Below are 11,868 nucleotides of genomic sequence, written 5' to 3'. Positions count from 1 at the left end.
GATAGCCACGATACTTGCTTTTCATATTAAAGAATCACGGGGCTTAGGCTTTTTGCTTTAAAGAATAGAATCAAATAATGTAAGTCTGCTTAAAAAAAAATAAATGTTTTAAATACCTCTATGGAAAGCTGATTGTTTATTCTGAGAACTACTATGTTATAGCTGTAAATAAGAGAGGATTTTCCAGTTATCCTAGACTTCCTGTACCAGTAGAATATGTATTTAGATCAGAGCCATTCAACAAAAGGCCCAGATCTAAACATGTAGAGTAAAACCTACAACTGGTCTCCACCTAAAGAATCATAAAGGTAAAAGTGAATTTTAGTCCCTGGCCTTTTGCAGAATGGCACCTACTTAGTGATAAAACATTTTTAGTGGAACCAAATGTGTTCTGTCTCGTTAGCTGTGCCCAGAATGCACTTTTTTCCAGGTGGTGCAGTTACATTTCAGTCTCTCACTGTCCCTTACTGTGGAAAACAGTGATGTATCCACACTCCTCCTACCTCTGAAGTCTCCCAAAGTGTCTATAAAGTGTTTCAATCGGCCAATGCACAAGTCAGCACACAAAAAAAATATCGAAACTGCCATCTACTGTTGGGTTCGAGGTTAGCAAAGAGGCAGCACGGCACAGGTAAGACAGTGGGAAATAACGAGAGGTAAGAAGGGACAACCACAGCAATTATACAAAGCTGAACTTAGCTGATGTTCAAGACTATTGAAATCGTCTGACTTATGGTGAACTTGAACTGCTTAAACTACTACAAATAAGTGAAATAATTTCCAACAAAGTAATTATATGTGAACGAAGCTGTAACAGCTGTAACTCCAAATGTAAATTAGGAATTAAACTCAATTTAAATGGAGTTCAAATGTAACTTAATTCAATTATATTATTCTTTATTATTATTAATTGACAAAGTGAAACAACATCTGCTGTGTTTCCTAGAATGTCATATCCATATTAGTACTAACTCCTTCCTAACAAGTCTGACCATTTTTTTCTTAGGTAGGATTGCTTATTGAGTCAAAGCTGTAGAGCACAGAAGACATTAACAGTATAGCCAAGGAGTCAGAACAAGAGCAGAAGCCAAAACTAATAAAGTTTATGTGTAGGAAGCTTATTTGCAGAAAGGTCAGGTATTTTTCAAAGATGGTTTGGAAGTTCACTCTTTGAAATACTGAAAGCATTATTTTGCTTCTAATAAAAATAAGTATCTCCTATTTTGTCAAGGGAAAGCAAGATAATACTGTAAAAACCCCATACATCTGTATACACTTGCTGTGACAAACTCATAATTAATCTCTTTTCTATAAAGATATAATTTATAAGCTCAATGAAAAGCAGAAATGGCTGCTTCACATCACACCCAGAAGCGGTAAATAGGGCTGACTGTTCTCACAACTTTCCAATGGCCTTTCTGGTGTATGGTAAAGTGAGACCAGGAATGCATGAAAAATACAAAATATTCTTACTCCAACAGTGCAACTGAAGTAACAAGATCTGGAAAGCAGAGCTGGTGAGCAGGAAGATAAGAAACCAGAAGTGGGACACTTACAGTTTATCCAAGGATGCAAGTGTGGCTGTGGTATGGAGTGCAGGGAGATTTTTAGACAAGGCAACATCTGCATGTGCCATGGCAAGATTGACAGCAACATGATGCTGCCAGATTGGATTCTTCTTGCATGCTGACCATATGAAAATCATTAGCCTGGTACAAGAATGCAAGAGGAACATCAGTAGGCCTTCTGCACAGAAGTGCACACACAGGAGAAATGAAGTTTGGGTTTACACTGTTGGAGAGCTAAATGCACAGTGGTGACTTGACCTGTGGCAAACCAGCATTATGCCTTCTCCTCACTATATTACTGATTTCGTGGCTTACCAATATTGAGTGTGACCACACATGATGGGACTAGAAATAGGTTTAGTCACGGCACTCTGGCATACAAACAGCTGCCTCTGGAAGGAGCAGCCTACAGGATTGCCTCTTGCAGTACATTGGATAAAGGAGGCACATGTATAGCTATTCTTATTTTGTACACAAAGGCAGTGAAGACACAGAGACAGTAGCATCCATACACAATCTGATAGCCATCTTCACAGAGGAGAGCAAAACAAGGTGTTGAGGTGGACTCAGACTATAACAGGGAAGAACTGCTGCTCATTTCCCCCCAGATAAACTAACTGTGTTTAGTTGTATGGCTGTGGCGAAGACAGGGAATCAACTCTGTCAGGAGGCTGTTGACTTTCAAAAAGATATTTAAAAACACAATATCCATTTCTGCTTGGTTAGAAGGTCAGTATGGATGGGATAACTCACTAGTAGCACCAGGTGAACTTCTCAATATGGCTTAATCACCCCATCAGACTCATGATTCTGATCTTAACGGCAGAGAAAAAAAATGACAAGAACTGTAATGCACCAGTACCTGAAAGCTTCCTGTCTTGGAGAATTCCATCCTTAGCTATTAGGAGAGAGTTAATAAGCCTGTTCTTCTGGTTCAAATTACTTCTTATCGAATAAGCAAGATGGAGACTTTTCTTGTAATGGAGTATCAAAGCACAATCAGGAAAAGAAGTTTGATCCCAGAATAGACAGGCACATTTTTGCAGTTGCAATTATATTTTATTCTCATTAAACTTTTTTTTTGTTGATTTTTGCTGAGTTTTTTTAAATCAAAACATAGTCAAAGTTGAATTGCTATGAAAAAGATTATGAAAAAAGTTACAGGTAGATATTAATTTACAGCTGATTTATAAAGTTAGCACTTTACTACAGAGAAGCAAAATTTTCTTCTTTCTGAAATTAATATTAACTTTCTCAAACAATTGCTTACATATGAAAAAAGGTGAGTCCCACAGTAATCCATTAAACAAAGAAAGAGGTTAAGACAGTTCAGAAACAGAGTATAGTTCCCTAAAAGTGAAGATATATGCTAACCAATTCGAGTATTCTGTTTTCTCATTTCTGTCATTTTTCTTGTTTAAACTTGATACTTACAAATCATTATAGTTTTCTATGTTCAGATCATCCATAGTATAACTGCCATACGTTCACCCAAATGTATCCCCTAATACTTGAATATCCAGTCACCATCACAAAGGGTGGGCCCTGTCCTGCAATCAAGCCAAACTGATTTTAGCAGGACTCCCACAGGTTTCAGGGTCTGCTGGCAGAGAACTCACTATAAGCTCATATTTTGAGAATCCAAGGCCCCAGTCCAGAAGAAAGCATCTCTCCTCAGTAAATTTACTGATTTCAACTGTATGTAACCACTGTTAGTCAACTGTAGGTATTGGATGTAAGGAAGAAATATTAATTAAATCTAAATCTCCCATTGTAGGATATCCAGTCTCTATTTATAGTCAGGCTGAAGCATCTTGAAGGGGTCCCTGAATGGCAATAGCTTCAATCTCAACACGGGCACCCTGTGACAAAACAATGAAGAAACACATTAGGAATTTAATACATCTATTTTGTGAAGCGATTGGATATACAGCACAGCCTTGTCAGGACAGAGTGGCATTTGAGAGAGATTATATTTCTGAGAGTTGTCTTTCTGATTTAGCAATGTTAAGTAATACTGAAAATTCACTTTATGCTTACTCAAGTATCATAACCCCTTATTTCTAGTATTGAGCCATCTTCCACCATAAAGAAATGTATATATCTCATACTCAGATCTCTGATAAAGTGTGGGAATAACATCTGGTATACTTAGAAAAATACGAATTTAATTAGGAGTCTTCATTAAAATAATTGTGATTCAAGCTATTCCAGAATAAGAAGAGCTGTCAGAATGCTTCAGAGGTAAGGTATTTCAGAAATTCTGGGTTTTTTTGTAGGCAGAAAAGTGACATTTACCTTGGGCAAAGCAGCAACTTGGTAGGCTGCTCTGGCAGGGAAGTTTGCCTTGAAAACTGTAATTAAAAAGAATCATCCACCAATCACTAAACTTTGCTTAATAAAACACAGTTCAAAGTAATACGTATAAAATGCAGTCAATTTGAACAATTCAAGGCTACAAGATAAATAGCCTTCTGTGCCAGCCCTCGTTTCCCCCTCACTTTGCTTTGGTCACTGACTGCTCTCATGTCTCAGCAAGCCCCCACTCCTCACCAAGAAGCCAACTGCAGTTGTGATCTGGTGATATTTGAACTCTGCTGACACTGCTTTAACACCAGCTTGGCTAGAAATGAAAGATTAAGTCAGAATGGTGGTCATACAACTGCAAGCACAGAAGGAGCAAGAGAGAGAAACAGGTCCCTGCCAAAAGTCATGAGCAATGACCCCAGATTTATGTAAAGTCAACGGAAGTCCAACCTTATTCACCCCAAATGAAGACAGAGAAAACATAGGCCCTTGACCTACTCCTCCATGCTCACTTAGACCTGGCACTCACAGCAATTAGAACAGAGTGTGAGGCAGGAGGAGGAAAGGTGCTGGTAAAGATAGGACAGCTGAATTTATATATCCATAGAATAGTTCAGACTAGGGTTGGAAGGAACCTTTAAAGATCACATAATCCAATCTATCCCCTTGTCATGGCCAAACCCATATTTCATTAGATCAGGTTGCTCAAAGGCCCATCCAACCTGAATTTGAACACCTCAAAGGAACTTGCATAGTTGAATGTAAGTTTTACTAGTGGGACTTATCACAAAGCTATTAATAATGGTAATTTTGGGGTCTTGCACTGAGCTAAATAACATACAACCAAAGAACAGCAACAATTGCTTTATTGAACTACATGTAGGAGGCAACATGTACTAAGCATCCAGCTGTTTTTTTTATCCTGCTGAAGCACACACACCATTCCATTTTGACATGCAGAAGACTGTGTTGATCACTCATCAGTAAAAGACTTCATTCATACCAGTTGTTGCTATCTAATTTAAACCAAAGGAACATAAAGAATCATGTACATATTGGCTCATTCTTTGGCACAATATGGCTCTATTTCAGTTTATGTTCAGTTTTGTTAACCAAGCATTGTCCATTTTTCCTCAAGTGGAGCTGCATGGCTCATCTTTGTATAAAAAGTCAGCCCTGTCCCATAACAATAACCCACAAATTGTTCAAATATATAAACAGACTTTAAAGAAAAGGAGATATAAAATCTGAAGTTAAGCATTTGAAGGCTTCCTACAGTAGAATTATATCAGAGACAATAGAGTATGTATCAGGATAAAGAGACATGGAAGGTCAACCTGGAGGGACAGCAGGAGTTGATCCTCCCATGACAGTGAGTTAGTGGGATGGCAGGACACAAACCTACAGGAGATTAGGCTCTTGATCTGATGCTTGCAAATGAATTTTTTTTTAATTTTTACTGAGATTTCAAACAATATGGAACCACAGCATCTGAGTCATTAAAACGCTTTGAATACCATGAATATTATTTGTTATATAAGCCATACTGGAAAAACAGAAACAAAATATCTACTTACATTGTTTATAAACATCATTAATATCATTGTAGTCCTTCATATCTGCCATCAAAACCGTAGTCTTCACAACTAGAAATTATATAACTGCAGTTATTTTAGACCTCTGACATGTATACAAAAGTTGAAAAACTTTAGACCATTTCTTGCTTTTATTTAATAAAATTTCTTTGAGTATTCTAAACATTTTGAAAAGTTTTGGAAATACTGACTGTGCTACAATTTTTTGCCCATGACTGTCTAAGCCAGCATTAATCCTGGTTTGGCTGCACTATTGGAACCCTCCCTGCAAAAAGTACTGAAAGTGTCTAGAATATTAACACCATAGATACAAACCTGCTTTTACCTGGAGCAAAACCTAAGACGATTAAAATACCTGTAGGCAGATGCAGCTGTGTCTATACCTGAGCTTTCCCAGTTGGAGTTAAAGTATTAGTACCATGGGCAGAAACTTCTGGTGAGAAGTAGTGTTCCATTGATACCCATTGCAAAGACTTGCATGTAGATTTAATTCTTTTATTTTTTAACCCAAACTCAGGATTTCTTATATTTCTTCCAGCTATTGAGAACAACTGAGTGTTCAGTAAACAGCTTTTTTTTTTAAAAGTCACTTGATTTTTTTCTATTTTTCTGTTAAAAATAACCACTTGTTTGCCACTATGATAGCACCACTTACCATTGCCATAGTCACAGCCTGCAGCTTTCAGGATTTCGCCCATGTTTTTTAGAGCCTAATGAAAAATTAAACAAAAATCTTTTAACCATCAGCTGGATTGTATTTATGTAAGTATGTAAATATGACTTGCAACTTGGCTGCATCCATGTTATACTGTAAGTTCACCCAGCAAAACCTCAACTGTCAAAACTGATCAAGATAAAGTTAATGAAAGGGAGCTTCTAATAAACCAAAAGTATTAAACTATCCATTCATTAGATACAGCTCCATTTCATCCTATTACCTCAGCCTCTTTGTTTCTGGGGAATAAATTTTTCCCTGACTGAAGACAGGGTTTTTACTGGGGTGTGAACCTTTGTTACAAACATTGATTCTTTCTTACTTTCTTATGTGAAACTTTGATTCCTCCCTTGGCCTCCAAGTTGTTCAAATGGAAAAAAGGGTTAGGATGGAATGACTTTTTCTTGCTTTCCCCTTATCTGAAGGATGTAAAATGTGCTTTCTTGTCTCCTCAATTTCTCATAACTCCACATTTAACTAAACACAGGCCAACTACAGTACAAGTTCATTGCTACAGGACTTACCTGCTTAGCTTCCTCCTTTGCCCCTCCAGAGACAAGCTGCCCAGTGGAAGGTTCTAGGCCTATCTGTCCTGCAATGTACATTGTCCTGTCCACCAGCACAGCTTGGCTGAAAACACAAGTCACATTTTAGGTTTAATGTTTCCCCATGAAAACACGTAAATATCTGAAATTTCAAATTTTCTGCAGTAGTTTATAATATCTCAGGAAGAGGACTGAGGTTATGCACACACAAGTCTATACAGGTTATGCACACACAGTCACACACTCAGTTTGGTGTATGCTTTTGGACGAGCTGGGATTAGACCATCTGTGCAAGTGCATAGATCTGTTTTTGAGGAAACAAACCCCAGTTCTTGCGAGGGCTCAAATTATGAATATAGCAACGTAACACTAAACTGACCAATAGATTCCTGCACAGAAGCAAGGCTAAGTAAATCAATGTTTATTTTTTGCATGTCCCCAGATAAATACTCCATCCTAGTTTTTGAGGCAGACAGTAACTTTTATGGACTTCTCAGCTGCAGAGCAATGAGGGGAATGAAGAACGAAAAAAAAAGGAAAAATCAAAAGAGGGCTGCTTAGAAAACTTAATACTTTTCTTCTCAAACAGACATCATGATAATAAGTTACAGCTGTGAGGTCATACCCTGCACACTAGTTCCCTGCCAGTATTCCTCCAGAGTTAGGAATTTGGTCAGTCAGCAAAACACCTTGATCACTCCATCCCCAGAACAATCACTCTCCTCTCACAAAATGACCTGAGTGATCTGTTGGCTGGGTTAATTCAGAAGAATGCAGAATTCAAGCTATTTACAAAACATTTTTACATAAATGTCAGGTGTATCTTTGCTGAAGTAGAATTGGCAATTATTAATGTCTCCAGTTACCACAAAGAGATTAAAAGATTAAAACAAAAAATTGAACTACCCAGGAAACATTATGCAAGAGACATGATTTCATTCTTTTCAACCAGTAATTAAAAATATTTTGCAAACAAATTGGTGAAAGATTTTCTTGAAAGAGTTTGTGGTGTGTCAACACTGTTTTTCTTCTCTCTCCCCATTCCACTAGAAAATGCATTGTTTTGACCATTCAACAAGTCTCTCAAGCTACATAAACTAGAGTCAAGCACCTTCCTGCAGTATCTGAATTAGGAGGTTAGCCTCCCTTTAATGTCAATGGCAAAAGAAAGGGACAATTCCAGTGAACATTTTTATTACATCTCTTCTCTAAGTTGAGATTGACTCAGTTGGATTATCTCAATCCATTCATTTCGCAGGGGACCAACCTGATTTAGGTACTCAGTAAAATGAATAGTGATAGGCAGTTCAACCAGGGCTGCCATTCCCATCTTTCCTTTCATGCCTGTCCTACAGGCAGTTCAACCAGGGCCGTCATTCCCATCTTTCCTTTCATGCCTGTCCTACAGGCAGTTCAACCAGGGCCGTCATTCCCATCTTTCCTTTCATGCCTGTCCTACAGGCAGTTCAACCAGGGCCATCATTCCCATCTTTCCTTTCATGCCTGTCCTACAGGCAGTTCAAACAGGGCCATCATTCCCATCTCTCCTTTCATGCCTGTCCTCCAGGTAGTCCAAACAGGGCCATCATTCCCATCTTTCCTTTCATGCCTGTCCTACATTCTCCTGTAACTTCATAAGGGGAAAAAATAGACAGTAACTTACAGGATATGGAAAAATATCTTACGTGTCAATTGTTTTTTCTCTCATCAACTAACAAAACTAGAGGAAATCAAAAAACTACACCATTTAATGAGAAACTAGTGAACAAAGTAGTTTTCTAGCTGACACACTCTTGATAGAAAATGTGTGTATGTATACACATGCTTCTTTAATTTTCCTTCCTACCATGTCCTGCTTTGATTGAGGCACAAGTCCTCAGAGCACAAACTTCTGTTCTGTCTGAAGCACAAAGAACAATGCAACAAGAAGATAGGAGCTGTCTCAAAAAAAGAGATTGTCTTATACAGCTTATTATAAAACAAATGATGTGACAAAATGTTTATCTCAACAGAGGCCTTTGGGCAGTCCTAAATCACAAATAACCAGGGAAAAAACAAGCTGAAGCCTTCTAACACCACCAGCAGATCAACATCTGCAACAGCCTTATTGGGTGCCCTTCCCTGCTCCTGAACTTCCTTCTCTTGGTATGGTTACTGATGGAATCCTCCTTTCACTGAGACTAGTAACAATTTACCAACCACGGGGTACAGTCCTACTGCAGTCAAATGCATGAGTGAGCCTCAGAGAAACTTCAAGCACACAAATCCCAAGCACTCTTTACTGCAGATCTACCCTGTAACCAGGGTCAACCACCGGTACTCATTAATCTCAACGAGCAGAGATCTGAGTGTGTGTCTGAAGTCATTCAGCTTTCAGTGTACCTAAATGCATAACTGGACAGACACTGTGACCTTGGAAGAACATTGCCCGTCAGACAGATGGTGCTTAAAGACAAGGACTGCAAAGTTAAACAGTAACAGTAATGATTTTCTGCAGTGTCTTTTAAAAGATTAATAACAGTAATGAGATATATGTACAACAACGACATACACAGATATGTCTTTTTATCTATCTATCTATCTATCTATCTATCTATCTATCTATCTATCTATCTATCTATCTATCTGTCCATCCATCCGTCCATCCATCCGTCCGTCCGTCCGTCCATCCGTCCGTCCGTCCATCCATCCATCCATCCATCCATCCATCCGTCTATCCATCTATCCATCTATCCATCTATCCATCTATCCATCTATCTATCCATCTATCTATCTATCTATCTATCTATCTATCTATCTATCTATCTATCTATCTATCTATCTATCTATCTATCTATCTATCTCAAGGCACTGACAAATGGATGCAGTAAAGGAAATAGAAAAATACAGTAAAAATATCAGGAATGCATCCTGCACATCCCAATTCTTCATTTCATATTAAGCCCACATTCCTGTGTGACCATGCTCAAAATTCACAGCAGAGATGTGGCAGTTATTTCTTATGCAACTTCTGCTCACTGGACTTTGACAAGTTTACTGAAATCTGATAAACTAAGTTAGTGATAAACTTATTGATGTTAGACCTGCCATACAATTAACAGGCAGCATAATAAGCAGTATTTCATCAGGAACTACCAGTAAGCACAAAATGTTGGAGTGCAGTTAAACCACAAGAGGAGAGCTATGTTGAAGGCTGGGCCAATGTACGTGTATACAGCCAAAGAATTGTCACCTTCCCGTGTCTTCAATGTTCTCCTAATGCCAGGCAATGCCAGGTCCCTGGCTGCAATCCAACAACAGGTTATTGTTTACAGAAGTTAACCTTCATGCCATGTCTCTCAGCTTCTACAATTTGTATTTTTCAATCTTTATAATGCCTGTAAGGAGCACTTAGTTTGAAGTTCAGAAAGTTCTGGAGACAAAAATGCACCTGAAGGCACTAAGGTGCTATTTGGAATACAAAGCTTGAATGTAGAATTAAAAATTCTTAGAAAATGCCCTCGTAAAAATTCCTCAATACCTTAGCTATGAGTCTACTATAGTGATCGAATATTTTTTTTACATCCAAGTAGTAAAGAGAAGTCCTTCTCTAATTAAAACTGTGATTTTTCTTTTTTTTTAAATTACATGCAGATCTGCTGCATCAACATACTTGTCATGAAAATGTTGAACAACATCTTACGCATTTTTACAGCAGTTAGTATTTAAACCAAAAAGCATTTATATACATTCAAAATAAGAAAAGATTTGCAATTCCCAGGCACTCTGCCCAAGCTTGCCCTGGCTCAGGCTCAGCCTTCCCTCTCCATTGCCTCCCTACTCAGCACTTTCTGTAACTTCCCTGAGCAACATACTTTTCTCTAGACAAGCACTTTTCCTGGAATAATTCTTCCTCTTGCATTTTTTATCCCGTTCACTTCTTGCCACTAATTTCAGAATTATTTTCCCAGACTGACTTTCTGAAGGACATTTTAAAATGATTAGGGGACACCCTCTGTGGACCCACTTGTGCTGCACGACTCCAGGTGTCCCTGGGGCTTACCAGGGAGGGAATCAGCCCCTGCCCAAGGTTCCTGCCGTTGCCTCAGCCCCAGGGCTGCCTGACAGAACCCACTGGAACCTGCCAAAACCCCATTGGCAAAACCTGATTCTGCTTCTCCTGAGAGACCTCTCTCTCACAGAATCACAGAATTGTTAGGCTTGGAAAAAGCCTCTGGAGGTCATCCAGTCCAACTGCTCTGCCAAGGCAATCACCTAGAGCAGGGTACACGGGAATACATCTAGGGTAATTTTGAATGTCTCCAGAGAGGGACATTCCACAACCTCCCTGGGCAGCCTGTTCCAGTGCTCTGCCAGCCTCAAATAAAGATCTTTCTCAGGTAGAAGTGAAACTTCATGTGGTTTAGTTTATGGCTATTACTCCTCATCTTGTTGCTGGACATCACCAAAAAGTCTGGCATCATCCTCTTGACACCTACCTCTGAGATACTTACATGTACTGATGAGATCCCCTCTCAGTCTTCTCTTCTCCAAACTAAACAGGCCCAGCTCCCGCAGTTTCTCCTCATAAGAGAGATGCTCCAGACCCCTCATCATCTCTGTGGCCCTCTGCTGTGACCCTCTGCTGTGACCCTCTCCAGCAGTTCCTTATCTTTCTCATACCAAGGAACCCACAACAGGACACAGCACTCCAGATGTGGCCTCACCAGGGCGAGGGGGAGGATCACCTCCCTCAGCCTGCTGGCCACACTCCTCCCGATGCACGCCAGGATCCATCGCCTCCCTACTCAGAATTCGTGGGCCCTCCTGCCTGCAAGGGCATTGACGGCTCACGACTCGTCATCCACCAAGACTCCCAGGTCCTTCTCAGCTAAGGCATTACCTGTAGGGACCCAGTGCAGGAGCCTTAGTAGTGCTGATTATTTTCTTTACGAGCGAGGCCATAGCTGGTGTTGGCGTTGGCGTTGGCGTTGGCGTTGGCGTTGGCGTTGGCGTTGGCGTTGGCGTTCGCGTTGGCGCTCGCGTTCGCGTTCGTGTTCGTGTTCGTGCCGGTGTTGGGATCCGCCCCTTCTGCCCTTTTGCCCTCCCTTCCTTCAGGGTCCCTCCAGGGCACGCGCCGTCCGCCACAGCCCGCTGGG

General features: G+C 39.8%; 1 protein-coding gene across 1 annotated transcript; it reads right to left on the bottom strand.

Moving 5' to 3' along the window:
* Positions 1 to 2,605: 2,605 nt before the first annotated feature.
* On the bottom strand, positions 2,606 to 11,806 carry RIDA (reactive intermediate imine deaminase A homolog). The gene is made up of 6 exons (XM_071554101.1): positions 11,613 to 11,806; positions 6,710 to 6,815; positions 6,126 to 6,180; positions 5,453 to 5,521; positions 3,867 to 3,922; positions 2,606 to 3,430 (listed from the first exon to the last, which is right to left on the bottom strand). Exons 1-6 carry the CDS (start codon positions 11,672 to 11,674, stop codon positions 3,368 to 3,370), a joined length of 411 nt encoding a protein of 136 aa, XP_071410202.1. The 5' UTR covers positions 11,675 to 11,806; the 3' UTR covers positions 2,606 to 3,367.
* Between the last annotated feature and the right edge of the window lie 62 nt (positions 11,807 to 11,868).

The sequence above is a fragment of the Pithys albifrons genome, chromosome 4, assembly GCF_047495875.1.
Source record: "Pithys albifrons albifrons isolate INPA30051 chromosome 4, PitAlb_v1, whole genome shotgun sequence".
NCBI lineage: Eukaryota > Metazoa > Chordata > Aves > Passeriformes > Thamnophilidae > Pithys > Pithys albifrons.
This window is presented reverse-complemented; position numbering and strand designations above follow the sequence as displayed.